The sequence below is a fragment of the Nothobranchius furzeri genome, chromosome 5 (genome assembly GCF_043380555.1).
Source record: "Nothobranchius furzeri strain GRZ-AD chromosome 5, NfurGRZ-RIMD1, whole genome shotgun sequence".
NCBI lineage: Eukaryota > Metazoa > Chordata > Actinopteri > Cyprinodontiformes > Nothobranchiidae > Nothobranchius > Nothobranchius furzeri.
In genome coordinates, this window is record NC_091745.1 from 26,795,737 (window position 1) to 26,819,103 (window position 23,367).

The 23,367-nt window shown below is 43.9% G+C and overlaps 1 protein-coding gene and 1 long non-coding RNA gene across 6 annotated transcripts in view; both read left to right on the forward strand.

Annotated features, from left to right (window-relative positions):
* The first annotated feature begins 1,146 nt into the window (after positions 1-1,146).
* The window catches only part of LOC139061477 (ectonucleotide pyrophosphatase/phosphodiesterase family member 7-like), a 53,286-nt gene continuing 31,065 nt past the window's right edge, over positions 1,147-23,367 (forward strand). Inside the window, exons 1-5 of one of the 4 annotated variants that reach the window (XM_054740290.2) lie at positions 1,149-1,513; positions 1,891-2,036; positions 2,381-3,010; positions 4,165-4,405; positions 5,067-11,747. In XM_054740290.2, the coding sequence (XP_054596265.1) occupies positions 1,279-1,513; positions 1,891-2,036; positions 2,381-3,010; positions 4,165-4,405; positions 5,067-5,152 (1,338 nt within the window). In that variant the 5' untranslated portion in view covers positions 1,149-1,278 and the 3' untranslated portion in view covers positions 5,153-11,747. Of the gene's footprint in view, positions 1,514-1,890; positions 2,037-2,380; positions 3,011-4,164; positions 4,406-5,066; positions 11,748-23,367 lie in introns of those variants that run through there. The other 3 variants (XM_054740286.2, XM_054740292.2, XM_015977146.3) reach the window with 3 other exon arrangements.
* On the forward strand, positions 14,443-22,347 carry LOC139069998 (uncharacterized). Of its 2 annotated transcripts, XR_011520661.1 has the most exons (3): positions 14,443-15,617; positions 15,758-15,933; positions 16,273-22,347. It is a non-coding gene; the product is annotated as an uncharacterized lncRNA (long non-coding RNA). The 2 variants fall into 2 exon arrangements; XR_011520662.1 differs by lacking the exons at positions 14,443-15,617; positions 15,758-15,933 and adding an exon at positions 15,940-16,173.

Here is a 23,367-nt window from a genome sequence, read left to right on the forward strand (position 1 = left end):
GAATGGAGCAGCTGGGATGAGAATCAGCTCCAAATCCAAGACCATGGTCTTGAGTTTGAGAAGGGTAGAATGTTTTCACCAGGTCCAAATAATGGATTCTGAATTCTGTAATAATGCCAATTTAAGTGATTTTAGATGCTCGTTTACATTCTAAAAGTTTGATTTATTTTCTCCAAAGAGAGCAGCTCTAGAAGCAGAGATCTGATTCTCTGGCTGCAGCAGCTGAAGCTGTTCGGCTGGCTCTTTGTGTGGGAAAGGTGTACCACAGCAGGGAGCGCTGAAGGCAAAAACCTCACTTTCTTTTTCAAGAAAATGTGAGAATCCCGCTGGAAATTCTGTTCAGGACTGAGCGGGTCAGATAAAGTTTGCTCGCCCCACAAGTTCAGAGTGTGTGTGTTTGATAAAGTTCTCATAGCAGAGATCTGAGACATTCCCTGGTCTCAGCAGTCTAAAACACTTCTCCAAATCTTGCTGACGTTGGACGACAAGTGGATAGAGTTAGTATAGGAACGCTGATGAATATGAATGAGGTAAATGAAAGCTGATGAATGCTATCCTTTATCTCCATAAAGATTAGACTATTCCCTTGAACTTCTGTCAAGGACACACACAATAAAGAGCAAATCTGAAGACTTGGCTTGTCTAGCAATTTGATGGACATTGATAACGTTACATCACAACGTGGTGATAGATAATGTTGGGATGAGAATGCTGAGTGTGATCTGAGACTCGTCGTGCTCACTGCAAAGGACGTTTTATGGGGATCCAAACAACAATCGGAGGAGAACTGGAGTTATTTAAACAAACATCAGGGTCTTTCATTCGCCTCCTCCTTCATGCGCCATCCCAGTTCAAGGTGAAACCTATCAATGTGTCATTCCCCCATTGTTGGTGATTCACAGGCAAGTCCAACGCACAGGCAGGCAGGCAGACAAACAGAAAGGCAGCACCAACAGCAGAGTTAGGGGAGAAACAGGCAAGATGCCCGGAGAGATTAATCAGCTTTACTGCCAGTACTCAAGACTGGAACGAGGGGGGGAAATTCACTGCGAACACAACTCCCAGCCCTAAAACCAGCTCATAAACCTCATCAGGCTGCATGCAGAAAGAGCTGAGATAAAGTCCATCCAGTCAATAAGATAAGATAAGTTGGAGAAACTTTGTTCGGAAGTTGTTGTGTTCTGAGGGCTCAGGTGAGATGAAAAGAGCTGGACTCCTCTGTGAGGGAGAGCTTCAGCTGAAGGACGGGGTGGGCGTTCGATCTGTGAGGTGTTCATCATGATGCGGGCCACGAGTCTCTTCCTCCTCTGGGTGTCCTGTGTCTTCGGCGCACCGGTGAGCAAAGACAGACAGAAGTTGTTGCTCATTTCCTTTGACGGTTTCCGGTGGGATTACGACCGCGATGTGGACACACCAAACCTTGACCAGATGGCCAAGGATGGAGTCAAAGCCCAGTATGTCACACCTCCATACCTGACCATCACCAGCCCATCACACTTCACCATCCTGACAGGTAAAGTGATTACTCCAGAAGTGTATTTGCTGTGTTTCATTTGAAAGAACAGGAAAAAGAGCAAAAGAAAGAGGAATTAGTTGTAATTGGATGTACCCGAGTCCGACGGCTTTCATAGCTGAGTAAAGTGATTATACTTGGATGACTGAGGGAAGAATTCTGTTCTCTTTTCTTAGTTTGACTCTCAAATCATCTGTGCCTTCCAAAGGAAATTTAACTTCCTTGAAATTAAATTCTTCTAATCTCCAAAGTTAGTTGTAAGACCTCATGCCGAAGCGTCATGCCACTCTGCCATTAAGTTGATAGAATTTTTTATGTGAATGGGTCACGCTGTGAATAATGAGTGCAGGCGGACTGACAGCGATTCTCTTCTGCAGGGCGCTACATAGAGAACCACGGGGTAATCCACAACATGTGGTTCAACACAACCACCACGGAGAAGAAGCCCTACTATCAGAGCCAGTTCGTGAATGAGTGGTGGGACAACGGCTCTCTGCCGATCTGGATCACAGCACAGAGACAGGTCTGAGCGGCACAATTTCCATCTTATCGCAGCGAGAGACTGTTTACCGATACACAAAACCGTTTCTGTTGACAAAACACCTCTGAAGCTCTGCTGAGTGATTTCAGATCCTTCAGCTGCAAATTATTCTGCAGGCATAGATGTTACGAGATAGAAGTGACAGCAAAAGGTTCTGCTGTGGGTGGAAAGAAATTAATTGAAATGCAGCAGTTGCTGATCTGGTTTCCTTCTGCGTTGACCCACAGTTTGAGCTGATGGAGTGTGCAGGTTCTTGTCATCAATTCCAGCACACGTGTCATATTTATGTAAATGCGGCCTGGTTTTTTTTTTTCCTTCCCTTCCAGGGCCTGAAAGCTGGCTCTCTTCACTTCCCTGGCACAGCTTCCAGTTACCAGGGACAGGTTGCTATGGTACAAGAAGTGGAGCCCCTGCTTTACAACTACAAGAACGAAACTGCTTGGAGAGAAAACTCGGATAAGGTGATGAGCTGGTTTAGAGATCGGGATCTGGACTTTGTTTCCTTGTATTTTGGTGAGCCAGATGGCGTGGGCCACAAATATGGCCCAGACTCACCTGAGCGCAGGGAGATGGTGAGGCAAGTGGACAGAACGGTGGGCTACATCCGACACTCGGCTGAGCACCACGGGCTGACCGACCAGCTCAACGTCATTATCACAGCAGACCACGGCATGAGCACGGTGTTCCGTAACGGCTTGGTGGAGGAGATCACCCTATCCAAGATCCCAGGCTTTTCATTCCGTGACCTGTCCTTCCACCTGTTGGACTACGGACCCTCTGGGATGCTGCTGCCCAAGCCTGGAAAGCTGGATGGCGTTTACAATACTCTGAAGGGGGCTCATCCTCACCTGCACGTTTACAAGAAAGAAGAGATGCCAGAACACCTCCACTACTCAAAAAATGACCGCATCCTCCCCATCATCCTGTGGGCTGACCCTGGATATGTCATCAATGGGGTGCGTTGGTACATAAAGTTATTTCAATTGTTCCAGACACTAAAAACACAACAATCAGGTGTCCCCACATCTACTGGTGACATCTAACATGCTGGCGCGTTTAAAGCCGGGGTGACAGCCACTGCAGCAGCTTTAGGCCCAGAGCAAGTCGTATTGATTTACCCTTTAAAGGGTAAAACAAACTGTCATTTGTGCTCATGCAAGTTGCCACATTTGTAACTGCAAACAGGTCTTGGTATCACAGCTTTGGTAACACATTAACACCTGTCGGTAAATTTATGCAATTATCATCTACTTTAATGGCCGTGGCTGTATGCACAGAGATCACGAGGCTGATATCTAATCAGATTAATTCCAGATATACACTCAGGTCTTGACCTCAGAAATAATTAAATTAGATAAACATTTGCTCTTTGGAAGTTGTGAAACTGAGCGCTTTTCAATCAGAAACAACGAGTTAAATTCTAATCTTAGGACATTACAATTTTAATCAAGTGCATTTGCACGGATAATCCAGGCCTGGCGGACGACACGCAGGGCTCTCAAACGCTTCATGGAGCCATTCATGCCTCAAAATTCTAAATTAGCATTTTCATTTGGCTCCACACTCACTCAGCCACTCCACTGCGCAGCCACTTTTCAGCCGAACATGTCAGTGGAAACTGGGAATTGTCACGTCACGACTTCAAAAAGAACAGAGCTAAAATCAGAGAACGTTTAAAGAAATGAGGCATTTCTGTCAATCGGATCATTGAGCAGGTTTGCTCAAGACTCTGGGTCATGGCCATTAGTGATCCTGACTCTGTTCTTCTCCTTTATGGCTTATTCACACTTTGGTTTGATCCTAAAGAGGGATAAAAGCCTCAAGACTGTTATGTCTTTTATTAAATAACTGAGTGTTCTACTTTATGATGTATATAAATTGTACTTTTAGCTATAATATACGACATTACATGAGAGTTTACTTTATATAAGTTTAAATTTTCTGGATGGACTAAAGAAATCAAACTGAAACTCAGCTGTTTGATAGCAGGCACAAAGAGAGGAAAGCCCCCCATCAGCTGGAACTGAATCCTCAGCTTAGCTGATGCCACCCTCTGCTGGTGAAAGGCCACCATGTTGGTAAAATCACTGCCCTGTTACTGTCTTCGCAGTATTTTCCAGTTCAGTTCAACAAGGGCGAGCACGGCTACGACAACCAGGAGATGGACATGAAGCCTTTCTTCAGGGCGGTGGGTCCAGCTTTCCAAAAGAACCTGGAGGTGGGCCCTTTTGAGACGGTGAACATCTACCCTCTGATGTGTCACATCTTGGGAATCCAGCCTGAGGTCAACGATGGACACCTGAGTGTCACCAAACACATGCTGGTTATCAGCGATTCCCGTGGGAGTGGAGGTAATTTAGAAATAACATTTCTAAAGTGTTTTACATATTTTTTTAAAGTGCATGATTTTTTTATATGTTTTTAGATTAATAAATTAAAAATCAGTCATCTTTGTCTAAAATGAGTCTACAAAACGTTAAGGTAAAACCAGTATTAGTAGTAAGTAAGTACATTTTATTTATAGAGCACTTATCACAGACAGAATGACAAAGTGCTTCACAAAGATCAAATCAAAATCATAAAATCATAAATAGATTAACATCATGAAATCAAAATGCTCTCAAATCAGAATCAGATTAACATCAGAAAAATTCAAGTCATAAAATTATAAAATTTCATATAAACAGATGAAAGATTAAAATTTTAAGTTAAAGATAAGAAAATAAAAGATTCAGGTAAAAGCAGCTTTAAAGTGGGGTCCTAACATTGTCCACACAGGCATTTATGCAAATAAATTTTACGACTGCAGTTCAGAATATTTGATCTGTTGGGGTTATTAGGAGCGAACAATTAGTAAGCGTTAACTTACTTTTGGATTCTTCAATAAATTCTGTAAATATGGGAATATTTACTGATTTATTAATTAATTAAGATATTCTTAGATATCTCCGGGGCACCACCCTTTAATTAGAAAGGGAAATGAATCCAAAACCTTATCAGTCTTTCTTGAAGTTCGTAGAATCCTTGGAGCAGAGACTTCTCTTCGACACAACAAAGCTACTGGAGACGAAAATCTGAATTTTATAACATTTAATTGAACAATTTGTCAAATGAATAAACAGTGGCATAAATGAATAATAACCATGTGATATAATAAAAGGATGTATATTCAAAATAATGTTCAAGGTGTTTTATGTGTATGTATGTGTGTGTGTGTTTCTAAAATGGAGTCTGTATACAAGATGGCTGACCCCTTTGTCTGGCTAAAGTGGGGGTGGCAACTTGCACTTTAACTTCCAAAGCACTTAGAATCAGTAGTAACTTAACCTTAAATCACTCAAAACATTTCAAAGGATCATGAAGCAACACAAAAGATTAATCACAAGTTAATATCTTTAAGTTTCACCACTTGGCCATAGTAGGAAACATTTAAAGATATTCAAGCAATGATAAATAAGCAGTTTATTCTTTCAAAATGACCCGACGGACGTATTGGGAGCGAAAGAGGAAAACACGAAGCTACTTTTGAGCAATAGCGCGGTTTTATTGCTTATTCTGGACTATAGAGGAAACGGGAGAAGAAGGAGAGAGAAGGAGATGAGTTTCTGATCACCAGAACAGTGAAGCGTCCCTCACTTATTGATTTGACGGTTCTCCGTGTTTCTCCGCAGCTTTCGGCGGCGTCCGTCGGTTTGATGCTTTCTCCGTTGTTTGGCGTTCTCCGTGAGTGTTTCTCCATGGGCTGGACACAAAGAGAACAAAGTTTCTTTTGTGCTGAGTTTGACAACTTACAGCGTCTCTGAGAGCTGGATGGAGCTCTGCTCGTTCCCAGTCAGGTCCCGATGGAGTTGGAGTGGCTTTCCAGCGGTTGCGTGGCTCAACTTGGGCACGTAGAGCTTCCGCGTGCTCAAGTTGTCGGAGCGTTCGACAAGCATGTCCTTACCGCCAGGTATCCTGGGCAAAAGAACGAGGTTCCTTTGTCTTTCCTGATGATTTATAGTCTGAGTTTGCGGGAAAGCTCCGTGACTCCCGCACATGCACAGAATGTGTTTCTGGTATTAGGCGGTGACGTCATCACAATGCTTCCGTGTGCAAAGCATCATGGGAAATGAAGTTTCTTGGCGCTGATGTGATTATTTGCTTTTCAGAGCAATTTAAGCACAGTCATTTTGGAGAAAATCACTGCATAGTAATTTCCTCATGAGGTCAGACCCTCAACATTCCCCCTTTTGGTTTCGGGGATCGCGCCCAAAGCTCGATCGTCGGAAGCACAGATGGGTGTGTCCCTCATGACGTTGTTCGACTTGATTGTCGGAAGCACAGATGGGTTTGTCCCTTAGGACGTTGGTCTCCTTGGACGCCTTTGTCTTTGGTCTTTGGTCTTTGTCTTGGATCCTGGCGCCTTTGGCCTTTGTCTTTGTCTTGGCTCCTGGTCAGGCACAAAACAAAAGAGGATAGGAAACGGGATAGTCCCCAACTCACATAACGAGAAGAAGCCACCCACGCAGGTGGTACGCAATGATGATGTCGTCCATGCGAAAGGTAGTAGTAGAAGAAGGAAGGTCGGTGGGCGGTTGACTCCACGAGGGGACACAAGGGCATCCGTCAGGGATAAAGGGGCATCTCACCGCCGGCCATACAGTTCAGTTCATGGAGCACGCGGTGATGTACGAGGTCCATGGTTCGCAAACGCGCATTGACCTATGTGGTCCCAAGATTCCCCCCTTTTTGGTCCAAAGGGTGGATCAGGACAGTCTTTGGGCTAAAACAAGGACCATAAAACTAAGAGGTACTACAATGTGCTGGTGCGGCAGACAGAGTCATTGACAGACTGAGCTGGGCCGGCACATAACCACTAGCTAAAATGTGACCAAGTAAGAAACAAAAATACAGAAAACCCAAAAACATATCATAACATCCAACAAAATTCATAGCAACCTTGAGGTCTCATAAAATACATTCTTAAGTAATACTTTCAGTGTGTAGCTTATAAAGAATGTGACATAATGCAACACTCAGATAAAAATGTGAGGTAACTAAAGTGAAACTACTCTTAGGGTTACAGAATAACAAAGAAAATGTTGCGCACCCCCTTTAGACTGGTGTGGTACATTCATGCTTGGAGTTTACCCGAACACGGTCACGAGGCACACCGTAGGTGAGCAGGTGCATCTTATCTTGGAGTTTATTAACACGCCTGTAGGCAGAATAAGCTATCACGGCCGTGACAAGCCCTCCCAGCCCCAGGGCGACCAATGTGCAGATTAAGGTGGTATAATCTGTGTCTATGTAGTGTCTTGGGTATCTATTCATGGGCGTCAGAGTAAGTTCACGCGGGGTTTGTGTGAACTTAATAAGTTTGGTTCCTTCAATCAGCAATTGTTGGTCAATTTCTAAATTGATGGTAAAGTTATAACCCTGGAAAGCGTCCATGATCTCAATCTCTGAATCATGCTGTTCGAGGTTGAGGTGATGGAGTGCCAGGTTTCTAGTTCAAGGTGGATTTGCGAAAGGTGTACTGTAGAGGGGTAGCAGTTGTCAAACTATCTTTGAGCAGGTCCAGTGGTACCAAGTACGTGGGAATGCAACCTTCAACCAGGCTGTCCAGAGTAGAACTCATTTCCCTGAGCAGGTCCTGCATCAAATCTCTCACCACTCGTGTGTACACAATATCCTGATGTATGGTTTCAGACAAAGTCTTGATTGCACGTAGAGATTCATTAATCAGAGCAGAATGTAGGTTGACAGGTACCAGAGTACCCTGTAAGGTTTTAGTAAGAGCTTCCTGTTAGAGGTCTAGGAGGAGGAGTTTCTCTTGGTTAGTGAAAGGGATGGCGGGGGCCTTGTTCTTTGTCGGTTAGTACATGTTAGTGGGTTAAACATGCACTTCCCCCCTTTCCATATCCATGCATAGAACTATGTGGAGACTACGTCCACCTCCTGCGGGGAGTCTGGTCTCTGTACCCGCGGGGACGGTTTGACGTAGGGTTTGATTTGGTTTGCATGCACCCATTTGTATACAGGCTCCTGTCTGGCTTTGGTGATGCGTAACCTGTATGCAACTGGAGAGAGTTTTGTTTGTTCAGTGCACGATAGTCTATGGTGAGACGACACTTCCCAGTCGATTTCAGAACCGGCCAGATGGGAGAGTTGTAAGTGGAGTTACACTCTCTGATGATGTTTTTCTCCTTCAGCTGATCGAGGATCTCCTGGATCGACTCATAAGCAGCGAGGGGAATCTTGTACTGATGTACGAAAGTAGGAGGGGCATTCGGGTTCGTTGGAATGTGAACCGTGTGCAGATTTGTGAGTCCACAGTCCAGGGATTCCCTGGATGAGATGGACTGAAACTCATAGAACAGGCTTCTAAGCTCTGCTCTCTGCTCCTCTGATTCCAGCGCATCCACTTTGTCAAGCTGCTGGCTGACTTCGGCCTCAAAGCCGTCATAAGGTTCAGAGGAGGAGGGTCTCTGGGGTTCCGGGCTTTCAACCGGTGACCCAGATGGTTGAGTGTTTATTGCAAAAACCGTTAGACACTGACCGGCGTCAGTATCTAAGGTCGCACTGCAAATGGGTTCCTCAGGAAGGGCTTCATGCCACTTGATGGTTATCATTTGTGAGGGGAAAGTACTGAATGTGTCTGCGCCAACCTGTCTGTCGTTCAAGAACAACGGAAGTTGTCCGATCACGGGGACTGAAAGTTCGAAGTCATGGAATGAGCTATCTATCAGCATGCCCAAGGGCTTTCCTGCCGGCATGTGGATAGGACTCCGGGTCAGATTTTCGACCAACAAGTAGGCAGAACGATTGTTCAGCTCCAAGAGTGGCATGCCACAGACGGCTAAGTTGAGCTCCAAGAAGTGTGGTGATGGCTGGAAGAAGGCCTGTGTGCCTGGCAGCTTCTGATTCTTCATCAGAGTCAGACGAACAGGCACTCCTTTGACCTGTGGGGGCAGAACCGTGCTGGCCTCAACCACTGCACGGCAGGCCTGTGGAATGGTCTGACCGGACAGCAAGTGTTCATGGCCTTCTGAGTGAGGCTCAGATGATGGTGTGGCCCGGGCCCAAAGGACTTGATTGCAAGTGTCCAGCTGGGCACCTAGTCGAACCAGCAGGTCTGCTCCAATGAGTGCAGATGGATCAAGCTGTGGTATGATGCTGCATGTATGTGTGAGCTGTCTTGCTCCAAGCTGGATAGTCAGAGAGTAGACTTCTGGAGCTTTCAGGAGCCTCTGCGGCCAAGTAGCTGACAAGAGCCGGTGGCTACGTGTCACACTGACCAGCAGGGGGTCCTTCTGACGCAAGTGTTCAAACGTCTGTTGGCTGATGGCTGACTTTTCTGACCAAAGAGCAAGGCGAGCATCTGAGATGTGGGTGCAGTTGATGGTGAGACCACCAACTATGTGTGGTGCATGTGGCTGCAGGCTGATGTTCTTCAGCGAGCAGAGAAAAGATGAATGCGTGCGGAGAGGAGTTCCAGGAGCATTTTCGCACCTTTGCAGGCGGACATTGTCTGTGGGAGCCGTAGGGAGGGGCATGACCTTGGAACAAGGGTTTTGCGGCTCACTTAGACTGACTTCAAGAATGGAGGATGGTCGGCTGCTATTTGGATTCCAGGGCTTAGGTGTGTCCAACTGGGCCCACAGTTGACCCTTCTGGCAGTCTATGAGGGGAGCTAGACGTTCAAGCAGGTCCTGACCAACGAGAAGTCGTTCAGTGTCTAGCTGGCAGACATAAAACGGGTGAACCAGAGTCATGTCTTGGAAGGTGATGTCCAGCCACGCCCGGTGAGTGATACACTCCCGGGTCTGGGTGTAGCTGGTGATTTTCAGGTCACAGGGTTCTACCTGGACTGGTTTCCCGAGCGACCGCATGGTGTCCGACACGCGATGGAACAGTGTGGAGCACATCAGGGTGATTTCTGAGCCGGTATCCAGCAGAGCATCAACTTGTATGCATCCACCTACGTTGGTGCTACAGTACAAACGGCGAGCATGATCATGGTTTGTTAAGTCACCAAGGAACTTCAGAAATTTAGTATCAGGTTTCTTTGGGGGGTAGATTTCAGGAGACTCCTGTGATCTACCAGTAGTGTTCCCCCAGCTGATCAGGTAGGTCCTGGCCACGCTGGGGGGTTGAGCCACGCCTAGTCATGCGGACGTTGGCTCTGGGTCTGGCTTCTTAGAAGCAGACTTTGGTGCAGGGGTCTCGTCTGCAGATCTCAGCTGTTCCTTCTGTTTAGCTAGGAACTGCTGAAACATTTCCTGGAGGTCGGATTTGGTCAAATACTCACCTGCGGACTCGCGTTCGGGACCTACCTGTGGGCGGCGCTCCTTACACCTTCCACTGTTCCGACCTGCCTGCCGTTGGTTTTGGTTGGGCCACTTCCTGTCTGATTGTCCAGACCTAGGTGGCTGCCAATTAGCACCCCCCTTCCCCTGTTGAGGGAATTGGGACTGCTCTCGTGGCTTAGCAGGTCTAGGTTTAGCAGATTTTGGCTTAGTGGGTGGAGCTTCTGTGCCTTCAAGCTCCAAACGCGGCTCGGCGTCGGGAGCTAGGTGCATGACGCGGTGATGTGCGTCAGGCTTTTGGGGATTTCCGCCGGCTTCCCAAGCCTGTTGAGCGTATCTCCTAATCTCCTGAGTTGTCAGTTTTTTTCATGCGACAATACATTAAGACTTCGGAGCGAACACACTCGTGTAGGTTGTGAATGAACAGGGATCTGAAGGCAGGGTCTTCCTCGAGCCCAGGGCCGTTTCGACCTTGGAAATAAGCACTTTTGAGTCGGCGATAATACTCTCTGGGGGGTTCGTTCCTCCCGTGTTTGATGGAGAAGGTCCCCATTGTAGCTGACGCAGAGTCTGCATACGTGGCGTATTCATCTCTCAACGCTCGGCAGAGCGAGGAGTACCGATCTCGAATGTCAGGTGGTAGAGTTTCCATAAAACCATGCACCGTTCTAGATGTGGTTTTCCAAATTAGCTTGAGCTTTTCCCTTGAAGAGGGTGCTGGAAGATCAAGCAGACAATGTTCTATCTCCCTGAGATAATCGTCGACGTTGGATTCATTGGTGTTAGGATCAAAGCGTTCTATGTCTTTAGCTAGCGATTCAATTTGACGTACACGGAGCCCTGACTCACGGTACGGCGCGTCATCCTCTGACTCTGACCCACGGTCTGTCTCAGAGGGCGCTGGATATCGCTGGTGTGCTCTGGGCTCCCAATGTTGACTCCTGGGGCCCAAATCGGGGTTCGGCATGTTGTGGCGGGCTGCTGGCACGTCACGTGGGTGTCTTGGGAGGTCCTCCTCCCGTGGCACGTCTGCGTAGTGCAGCCTGCGTCTTTCAACTGGGGCTTCTGCGTAATACACTCTGTCCGGGTACGGACTGGCATATGATGCTTTGTCCTGTAGCTGGTTATCGGCATGCCGAATACCGGAGTAGCTAGGATGGGTGGATGGTTGAGGTGCAGGTTGGGGTGCATAACCCCAATCGGCACCTTGCACCCTTCGTGGACTGGGGGAGCGGTCTAAATAGAGGTGCCGCTCAGCTGGTCGACTTCTCACTGATTGAGAAGGCCGTGAAGATGAGGGTGGTGGTCCAACCTGGGGTTCGAGGGCGAACTGCCCTCGGCCCCTAGGTGGTCCTGAATGCCCTAGAGTGTGTGTAGGGAACGGGCCCGAAGGTTGGGACAGATAAGCTTCATCTCTCCCCTGTGGCGTGCGTCCGTCCAGAGAGTCCCACACTACATACTGTTGATTATCGTATGGAGATGTATCAGGAGGTGGCCTACCTTTACGGCGGGACGACTGTCCCTCGCTTCCTCGGGTGGAGGAAACCAAATGCGGTTTGCCGGTCGTCCTGGGCGGACCCTGGTTGGCTTTGCCGGCTTGCTTTCGTACCGGTGTGGGAGAGGACTCTGGCTCAGCCTCAGCGTCGTGGTGTTTCCCCCCTTCCCACTGTCTGTTCTCATCAGCAGAGGGGGGCGGGGTCTCCTCCCCATCTTCCCCAGAATCGGTGCGGGTGTCGTCTTCCTCGATCAGCCTTCCTTTTCGCTGTTTTTCAGCTAGCATACTCTGGAGGTTCATGATCTCTCTATCATGTTGGAGTCCTCTCTGATAGAGGATCAGGGCTAACTTAGCTAAGTGAACCTGGATTGGTTTTGTACCATCCGGGTTTTCTATTTGATCAATTACAGCGTCCAGCTGTTCTTCAGTGAAATCCCTAGAAGGGTAGTCAGGTTCTCGAGCAACAGCGACCAGTTTGGACAATATTTGTCCAGAAAGTAGGCCAGGTTCATAGTCGTGGGCCGCAGCGCCACCTGGTTGCTGGGAGTTGGTCAGTTCACTACTCTGTCCCTCCATTTTTAACAACCGAACCAAAATAGCCTAGTAGAGCTTCTGCAGATAGCTCAAAACTGCACCTTTTGGGCAGCAACTGCTAGCTTTGTAGCAGAAAACACTAAATTAACCTTTGTGCGCACAGGTTTTAGCGTTTTTTTTAAATTGCACGGAATGCCGTGACTGACGCTTAAAATACTATTCCTTTCAGTATTTTAGCAAAAGCTGGTGCGTTGCCGTAGCAACGTCTTACAACACTTGCAGTGTTAAATGTGCTAGTTTTTCCTTCAGAATATTAGCAAACAGGGTGTTATCAGTCTTTGAGTGAAGGTTTCAGTTAGTTATAATAGCCACTGTGAGTTAAAGTCGCTAAATTAGCAGTTAATTTTAGCCTAAAAGGGTTAGACAGAATCACTTACATACTGCACCTTTAATAAGGAACTGAATTTTAACCTAAAAGGTTAGCCAGAAATTATTACACGTTGCACCTTTAAAGAAGCACTGAGTTACTGGTGAGAGTTCGATGCAGCTTCCTGCTCAGCGAAATCAGCACCACTCTGTTGCTGGTTCAAGGCTGAACAACTGATTATTTTTAATCCAAGCTAAAGATTTATTTGTTTGTTTGTGCCGGATAGAAAATCTCTGTGTATCCGCCTCACACGGGCTGCACCAATTATGTTGGGGTTATTAGGAGCGAACAATTAGTAAGCGTTAACTTACTTTTGGATTCTTCAATAAAATCTGTAAATATGGGAATATTTACTGATTTATTAATTAATTAAGATATTCTTAGATATCTCCGGGGCACCACCCTTTAATTAGAAAGGGAAATGAATCCAAAACCTTATCAGTCTTTCTTGAAGTTCGTAGAATCCCTGGAGCAGAGACTTCTCTTCGACACAACAAAGCTACTGGAGACGAAAATCTGAATTTTATAACATTTAATTGAACAATTTGTCAAATGAATAAACAGTGGCATAAATGAATAATAACCATGTGATATAATAAAAGGATGTATATTCAAAATAATGTTCAAGGTGTTTTATGTGTATGTATGTGTGTGTGTGTTTCTAAAATGGAGTCTGTATACAAGATGGCTGACCCCTTTGTCTGGCTAAAGTGGGGGTGGCAACTTGCACTTTAACTTCCAAAGCACTTACGCCGGGGACACACCGGCCGCGGAAGCGCTGCGAAGCGCCGAGAAGCGAATCGCTCACGAAATTCGGCCGCTGCTCGCCGCTTCTCAGTTCAGATCAGACGCGCCCCAGTCGAGGCGCGCCTCGGCTCAGCTGTAGTTTTTCTTTTAAACACTTGGTGTCCTCCATTTCCTCTCTGCCTTTTCTCAGCTCTTTTCCTACGTTTGAGTGTTTGTGCGCGTGCGCGCGTGCGCGTGTGTGTGTGAACCTATGGTATGAGTTGTTTCTGCCAGTTGAATCTCTTGGAACCCGCTCCAATTCTGCAGCTGTATCTTAGCAGTTTCTTCCGACATGGGTACGTAAACAATCATGTTTTTCGGGGGTCGTACAGCTCCTTGTGTTTCTCAACTTCCATAATTAATTTAAAGTCATCATCCTAACTGCTTGCCTCAGACTTTCTGCCTCTCTGTCCTGTTTGCTCCGGTGAAAAGACACCCAAAACCACTCCCCCCTTCACGTGGTCACACACGCACACAAGTTCGATGTGTGTGTATGTGTGTGCGTGTTCGTGTGGTTTTTCTGCAGTGTCTGTTTACGAACACATTTGACTATTGCGGAATTTTATTTTGAAATGCTTTATTTTGTTAACTTTACCGGCCTGCCTCTTACGTCTACGTTTGACTTCCTGCCAGAATTGACGCGATTCACCCGCGGCTCGCGAAAAAAATAGAGCCAACGCCGAAATGATCGCTGCACGGCGCGGGCTGGAGCGCCGGCGCGCGCCGGCGCGAGGCGATTCGCGGCGCTTCGGCGGCCCATGTGGTCTATAGAATAGCTTAACAAGGGCGCCGAATGAAGGCGGTCCCATTTTCGCGGCGCTTCGCGGCGCTTCCGCGGCCAGTGTGTCCCCGGCCTTAGAATCAGTAGTAACTTAATTAACCTTAAAGAGCAAGTAACGTCTAAATTAACTTTTTTTTTGCTGATGAACTGCATAAATGAGTGTCTAATAGTGTTTTAAATGTGTGCATTCTTTATTTTAGCATTTTGGTGCATTTTCTTTAAAAATTAAAAATTCTGTCTAAAAACCACAGTAATGCGCCACCTTCAGCTGAAAACATAGAATTTGAGTCATTTTGAATAAATTTTAGCCAATGGCTAAAGAGTAAAGTACTACGTAAACCAGTAGAGTACTACGTAGCAGCTCCGTGCCAAAGTTATAAAAGCAACGAGCGTCTCGGCCACGCCCTGTGGCGAGTGGGAGTTGGATTTGCAAGCGAGCGTAGGAGGTCAGCGGTAGTTCAGCATTAGCATATAGCATTAGCATATCCTAGTCTTTAGCATATCTTTTAGTGTTATAAATACTTATTTAGTGTTAGATTAGGCTGTTGGATATTGTAGTTTAGTTAGTGTTTGGCTGTTAGTGTAATTGGGAAAGTAGTTCGGGTTTAGTGCTCCATATCGTGTTAGTATTGGTGAGTAGGTGTAGTGTAGTATGGTTGCGGTGACTCTGTGGGCATTTTACCCGCGATTCTGCACGTCTCCGTTTGAAGAGGGAGGCTGCCCACCGTGGCTCTTCCGCGATTTAGATGCAGCCCACCGACTCTGCTCCCCCACCACGGTGGGCTCCAGTCTGAGGTGAGTAAGCTAAATAAACGTTTTAACATCTTCTAAAGACAATTCCCTACCTAAATGCAAAGTCTGAGAGACGTGGTTCACTTCCTTTAGCTAGTCAGTCGGCGATTCTTCAACAGTGGCTCTAACTAACAGCACTAGTTGACAGACAGCATTACAGCGTGAAATCCAGCACAGCGTGACCTGGTTCTGTAAGGAATTCTGTTCAGGAGGTCACATTTCAGGCTCTCCACATCATGTGTGACTGACTTTTACGTTATAACAACGATCACACACTAGGAATGTTATAAAGCGCCTATATAGGAGATTCTTTTGTATATTATCTGACTTTATAAACTCCCAACAACAGTGTGCTTTTTTTTTCAGGCTAAATCTACCCAAGACACTGGCTGTCAGACTGATTTAGCTGCAAGAATGCACTTGTCCAGGCAGATGTGAAGCCTTACCTGTAGCAAAGGTGAATTATTTTTAATAATCTTCTATGTAAACATTTTATTATTACCTTCTAGTTTTAATTTGTTTTACAGATTATTGTTACACGTGATTTTATGCTATTTTAAACATTTATAAATGTGCTGCTTCTTTGTTTTTACATAGCCAGCCAGAGTGGAGTTCACAGCCGCAGTGTGTCTGGTGACCCACGGGGACCATGATGAAAATTCATCTTCCAGAAGGTCCCGGCCACACCCCCTGAAAAGACCAAGGTGTGAGGTGTCTGCTGTTGATTCCAGCTTCCACCTCAGTGACAGTGCAAGCTTAGTGAACTGTTCAAGGTAAAAAAAAATTAAAACATTTCAGAATTTTTAAGATATTAACAATTAAATAAGTATGTGATTACATCATGACGGAGGCTACTGATTCTGCCCCTGTGACACTTGGTGGTGACGTGTGAGCTGATTCACCTGGAAAACAACTTTTACATTAAATATTTTGTTTTTGCTATCAAAAGTAAATTAACTAATAACCTGCATTATTGCAGGACACTCAGCAAAATATGGACTCTACACCATGAGGCAGGCACACGTTAATATTCTATAAAAGCACATAAGGTGAGCAACACCACATATTATTGTACACTGTCCTGAATTTGTTTTCTTTCTGCATCTCATTAGCCTGGCTGATCACCTGATAACTCCTGTCATCTGGTTATGACAGCATGAGGATGTCCTCACACACCTTTAACCTATCAGCTCATCTGGCAGAATAGAGAGAGAAGAGACAACACCACATCTCCTGTTCCTGAAAGCCTTCAGCCATCCTTCGATGACTGAGAACCTCCATCAGCTCTGTCTCCTGTCTGCCTACAATTATTATAATAAATATTGTGTTTGACAAGTTTTTTTGTGCTGCCAAATATCTCATATAGATTCCAGTTTTGATATTTTAATGGATATTTATAAATTACATTAATTGAATTATCACATTGCATGTTTAACTAGCTCTATTGTGATGAATTAAACTAGCACCTCACTGTTAAAAGCTCGTTTTAATTTCAAGCATGTTTAAGTATTTATGGACATGAAAAAAAACAGGAAATATGTAAATTGAGATTTATTTAATTAATATAACAAATAAGGGGGAAAGAGTCATTGAAAGGCACATTCTTCTGGAAGCTCCTGATCCTGACCACACCAGCAGAGGAGACCAGCTGCAGACACCAGAGACCAGCTGCAGACACCAGAGGACCTAGAACCAAGAGAGCAGCTGTTATTAGTAAATAAATAAATCAGGGCAGTTTTAGTGAGCTGAACACATTACAGAATAATTTTCTCATGGGGTATTTTCATAACTTTATGCAGCAGACTGTAACTTGAGCCCAGGGCTACCGGAGAGCTGCTATCCAGCACGTTTCAGTGGATTTTCCTGCTTTAAAAGGTTAGATTAACTGTTAAGCAGCTCAGCTATTTGTTGCTGATTAAAACCAGGTGTGCTGAAGCAGATAAACCTCTAAAACATGCTGAATACTAGCTCTCCAGGGCCGTGGAGACAAACCCTGCAGCTAATCTGATGCTATGGCTAATGGCTACTTACATTCAGAGGTGGTTCTGTTGGGTCGGTTCTGGGAGATACAGGCAACTCACAATCTCACAACAATAAGGCTCAGGTCCGCTTGTCTCCTCCAAATAGACTTGGTCCTTTTCTTCTCGAGTGTCTGAGTAAGGAGGGGGAGAAACGTCCTCCATTTCTAATAACTGCATAGAGTGAAGGGAGCTAGCATCGTCTAGTTAGCCGTCGTCTTCGTCACTGCCGCGGCTCCGCCCTCTCGGTCCTCCAGGCAACGCCTACTAATGTTGCATTTTTTTAAATTGATACGTGTGTGGAGTAAGACTCCGAGGCTCAATTGACCCGCTCTTTAAATCACTCAAAACATTTCAAAGGATCATGAAACAACACAAAAGATTGATCACAAGTTAATATCTTTTAGTTTCACCACTTGGCCATAGTAGGAAACATTTAAAGATATTCAAGCAATGATAAATAAGCAGTTTATTCTTTCAAAATGACCCGACGGACGTATTGGGAGCGAAAGAGGAAAACACGAAGCTACTTTTGAGCAATAGCGCGGTTTTATTGCTTATTCTGGACTATAGAGGAAACGGGAGAAGAAGGAGAGAGAAGGAGATGAGTTTCTGATCACCAGAACAGTGAAGCGTCCCTCACTTATTGATTTGACGGTTCTCCGTGTTTCTCCGCAGCTTTCGGCGTCGTCCGTCGGTTTGATGCTTTCTCCGTTGTTTGGCGTTCTCCGTGAGTGTTTCTCCATGGGCTGGACACAAAGAGAACGAAGTTTCTTTTGTGCTGAGTTTGACAACTTACAGCGTCTCTGAGAGCTGGATGGAGCTCCGCTCGTTCCCAGTCAGGTACCGATGGAGTTGGAGTGGCTTTCCAGCGGTTGCGTGGCTCAACTTGGGCACTTAGAGCTTCCGCGTGCTCAAGTTGTCGGAGCGTTCGACAAGCGTGTCCTTACCGCCAGGTATCCTGGGCAAAAGAACTAGGTTCCTTTGTCTTTCCTGATGATTTATAGTCTGAGTTCGCGGGAAAGCTCCGTGACTCCCGCACATGCACAGAATGTGTTTCTGGTATTAGGCGGTGACGTCATCACAATGCTTCCGTGTGCAAAGCATCATGGGAAATGAAGTTTCTTGGCGCTGATGTGATTATTTGCTTTTCAGAGCAATTTAAGCACAGTCATTTTGGAGAAAATCACTGCATAGTAATTTCCTCATGAGGTCAGACCCTCAACAGATCTTTAAGTTGCCAGGGGCCTCGTTCATCAAACGTTCGTAGAAATGTTGCTACATACATTAATACATACTAATTACAACCAATAAGATGAGATGATTCCATACAAATATGAAATATCAATCTGATTGATCTTTCAGTGTTTAATCAGAAGATTCTAGGGTTCTTTGCTTCTTCAGGGACCATGAACACACTTCGTATTAATTCAGACAGTCAAGTTTATAAAGTCAGTTTAATTATTTTTCCTAAACTAATGATTTTTACATGACAAGATATGAATAATGAGATGTGGTGCGGTGGATGTGAGGTGGTGTGATGGAAGCTAGGTGTTGTAGCAACCGTTCTTTGTATCTGAGAGAAATTGTGAAGTCTGGGTGTAAAAGAACGTGTTGTTTGTTATAAACTAGAGAGTTGTTTATTTATAAATCTCATCAGATACCAGTGTGCAGGCGTACAATACCCTGGTATGAGTTGCTCCCGGCGGTCCAGAGGGCTGCGGTCAGAGTGGTGAGGTCACCGGACGTCGAACCCACGACACTCAGAGATTAGTAACTTCCTCTGAGTTCCCCGGCCATGAGATGCAACCCGGGTCTGCAGGTTAGGTGTCCAAGGTGGATGTCTGAGTTGAAGTAGCTCTGAAAAGCTGTTCTGTCTTTAATCACTTGCAGTGTCGCCGAAAGGTTTTAACTTAAGGTCAAAGGAGACGGTCTCAAAAGAGGCTTCTTTCCCGGTTTGGCCGAACCGGGTTCGGCTGGAAACTGAACTACTCGGGAATTCTTGTTTTATTAAACAACTTTGTTATGATTTCTGGCCAAGTTTGGCAAATCAGATTTTGACTTGTTTCTGAGTATTTACCAACATCCCTCAGAAAGCCACGCCCTCCTTCAGATACAAAAATGTTTTAACCTTAATGAGTATCTTATTGTAATGTGTATGAGTGTAAACGATGATTCACTTGTTAAATCAAACACAGTGATTTGTGATATAAATGGATCATTGTAAGAACAATATCCATCTTAAATTCACTGATTTAAGCGCAGATTATTCAAACATTTAATTTAAACATCTTGTTCATTCATCACATATGATTATTTAACATCGTGGAGGTTTCACTTATTCAGAGAGAAGAGTGTTGATGTCTGGCGTTCACACTGTGAGGGCAAGAACCTTGGGAGAGTGTTTACTTGAATGTTTTGTCTTCGTGGAATGTCAACACGCGCTGAGCAGAACCTTCTGGATTTAGAAGGTCACCTAGAAAGTGGATGTATTTCTGTAGATGAAAGGTTATTATGCTGATCAATATATAGGAGAAAATTTACCCTTTTGGACGTTACATATTCCTTCCTATGAACAAAATATGGAATGTTTGTACAAATGGTAAAATTCCTGACTTATGAAACATGTGGTGGCCTCTCGTAAGCAAGTTCCTCACACAATCGTCTGATGATAAATCCTGTGCGTACCCAGGTGCTCGTGTTCGTTCACAGTCATTTACACACAGATACACCCTCAAGTAACCATATTTGGTCATGCTACGTTTCAGCTTGTGAGGGATTCCCAGTGTTCCTCTCCACTAAAACGAGATTGAGACACTCGCTGCCGAAGTGCAAGAGAACCAACCGAGGTGCAGAAGTTGTAAACGTGGTCGGAAAGAGAAGAGGTTCCTGTCTGGAATAAATGAAAATGGTTCCACATAAAATTGAATGTGAAAAACCATAGAGTAACGGCTTGTCATTAACATTTAAGGAGTTGTTCTGTTTAGAGTTGGTTTCATTTAGAAATGTTGTCTGAGAGTGCAGCCTCTTCTGAGCTGTCCCTCAGACCGGTTACCTTGGAATAAAGAGAATGCAATTAAATATGATGATGTGGCATTATGGAATAAATATCGCAAAGTGAGAAATTATGTTACCAAACTAAATAAAAGTAAGAAGATAATCTATTATCAAAATAAAATTAAAGAGGCAAAATGGATAATGCATGTGTATGGGGTACATTAAATGAACTATTGGGAAAGAAAGCTACAACAATTCCACCTTTTTTGGAATTCTATGGGGTCTTTATTACAAAACCAAAACATATCGCCACACATTTAAGCAAATTCTTTAAGGACAAAAATCAAACCTGGAAATCTTCCATGAATCAAAAACAAGATAATGACATTTCATGTAGAATGATAAAAAAAGATGATGGGGAGTAAAGGATGTACATTTAAATTTGAAAAAATTACTGATCAGACTGTTAAGAAGATTTTGCTAACTAGTAAAGATACACAATCAGGCACTGATAACACTGAGGTAAGGCTCTTGAAGTTAGCAGCAGACTTTATTGTTTCCCCGCTCTCATATATAATTAATTTAAGTTTGGAGCAAAGTGTATTTCCTTCACAATGGAAAAAGGCAAAACTTATTCCGCTGATTAAAAACAATAAAGAGCCCTTTTCAGGTCAAAATAGTAGACCAATCAGTCTATTACCTGCCGTGAGTAAAATCATGGAGAAGGTAGTTTACGAACAAATTCAGAGTTATTTCTTGGTGAATGGGTTAAATACAATATATCAACATGCATATAAAAGGGAGCACTCTACCACCCCAGCATTAACTCAGATCACAGATGATTGGTTGCAAGAAATTGACAATATAAAAACCTAGTTGGTAATGTGCTGCTTGATTTAAGGGCAGTTTTTGATGTTTTAGACCATAACATGCTTCTTAAAAAGTTGAGGTGTTATGGATTGGAACCTTCTTCTGTAAAATTGCTTGACAGTTATCTCTGTGATTGACAGTATACCGTTTATTTTAATGGGAGCTACTATGAGGCTGAAAGGATGTGTTGTGGAGTGCCCCAAGGTAGTTGTTTAGGACCTTTGTTGTTTTCCATTTTTATGAATGACTCTCCTATGGTGTTGGATTGTGCCACCATGGCAATTTATGCAGATGATATTACATTATACGCACCAGCGAAAACAGCATTGCAACTTAATATTGTTCCAAATAAGGAACTAGAATCTGTTAACAGATGGATCACAGCAAACAACTTGATAATAAACACAAATAAGACTAAATGCATGGTCATAGGATCTAGACACTCTTTAAAAACGAATTCACTCTTAAGCTTGACCTTAGATGGTACCATTGTTGAACAGGTTGATGAGTTATTGGGTGTTATTGTTGATAATAAACTATCCTGGGTGAATTAAATTAACTACCTGTTGAAAAAAATGGGAGGAAGTACGGCTATTATCAGACGTTGTAGGAAATTAATTCCATTTCACTTAATTAAGAAACTAGTTCAGTCACTGGTGCTTTCACACTTAGATTATGCCTCTGTGGTTTGGTCCAACACCAATGAAAATTGTCTAGACAAGTTATAAATTGGACAAAACAAGGCAGCGCGCATTGGGGAGTCCGTACAGAACCAGTGTAAATCTGTTACACATTAAGTTGTCCTGGCTAAAAGTAAGAGAGAGATTGGAGTTTTCATTAACAATGTTTATTAGAAATATCATTACGACAAAAACTCCAAATGTAATTTATTCCACCTTGTCTTTTTTTGTGGATAAACACGATTATTCCACAAGACAAAGTATGCCTGGACGATGTGTGTTACCTGCGTACAGAATAAATCAAATGCAGAAAACTGTGGTCTATCGTGCAATGGTGCGCAGTACCAGGATTTCTGTTGAGGGAAATTGATGAAAAATGTTTTCAGAAAAAACTCCAAATATTTTTATTTTCCCAAATAAAATGTCAAGCTAAACATCTTCTGAAGTGAGCTGCATTTCAAATTTTAAGAATGTATTTAGTTATGTTTGGGCTTTTGAGAATTGAATTGAGATTTTTCTACACTGCAATACTATGTTGAAATTAATTGTGTGTGTGTGTGTGTGTGTGTGTGTGTGTGTGTGTGTGTGTGTGTGTGTGTGTGTGTGTGTGTGTGTGTGTGTGTGTGTGTGTGTGTGTGTGTGTGTGTGTATAAAATGTAATGACTGTATGAGATGAGACCCCAGGAAGAATTACTGCTGCATGTCAGCAGCTAATGGGGATCTTAATAAACAAACGAACCTTGGAAACGTGACGTGTATGATCGAGGAGCAGAGGAAGTTCTGGGGGTTCTGGTATTGTAGAATAAAATATATACTGGAATTGGATTTCTGTTGCTCCACAAGTGTCCCAAATCACAGCACAGCTCCAAAAGGATCTCCTTCAGGAATCAGATCAGTCACGGAGGACACGTTCACTCCGGACTGAACACTCTGCCAAATCCACCAATAACACAAGATCAGCCATGATATAATGTCAGAAACACAAAAATAACATTAATAACGGGACCTTTTGTTTAAAAATGTTTAATAAAGCACTAATTAACATTAATAAAGGGGCCCTTATTGTTAAGTGTTATGCATGTATCTTAATTCATACATGCTTATTTTAATGCCTGGTGTATTTGTGACATTCACTAGTGTTTGATGGATTTGGTGCTTTTCAGGATGGGTTTTTTTTACACCCTGTGATTATCTCGTCCACAGATGTTTTATCCAATCAAGACCCATTCTTTTGATTGGTTGTTGATTTATGAATGTATTGAAAAGTCTGTTTGTTGCTAAGGATGGTTTCAGATCTAAATGTGTCCTTGTACCGTTAAGTCCAGATTCAAATAGAAGACTTCTACTGCAGCGAGGGCTGGTTTAGACCATTCAGCCATCGTTTTTATTTAGAATTTTCATATCACATTAGTTTGAATTGCTGTACTATAAAATAATCATATAGCGATGAAAAGAGCAAGGTATACAAACAGTTCTGATTTAAATTCTGTTGTTGTGTAATACTTAACATCTCAACAGTCTTTTATGAGTCTTTTTGGTTGTTTTTTCATGCTTTATATATGTTTATTGTTTTTGTTTCTGCTTTTGATCATCTTCACCTGCTTTTATTTAGTTATTTTATCATTATGTAAAAAAAAATTTT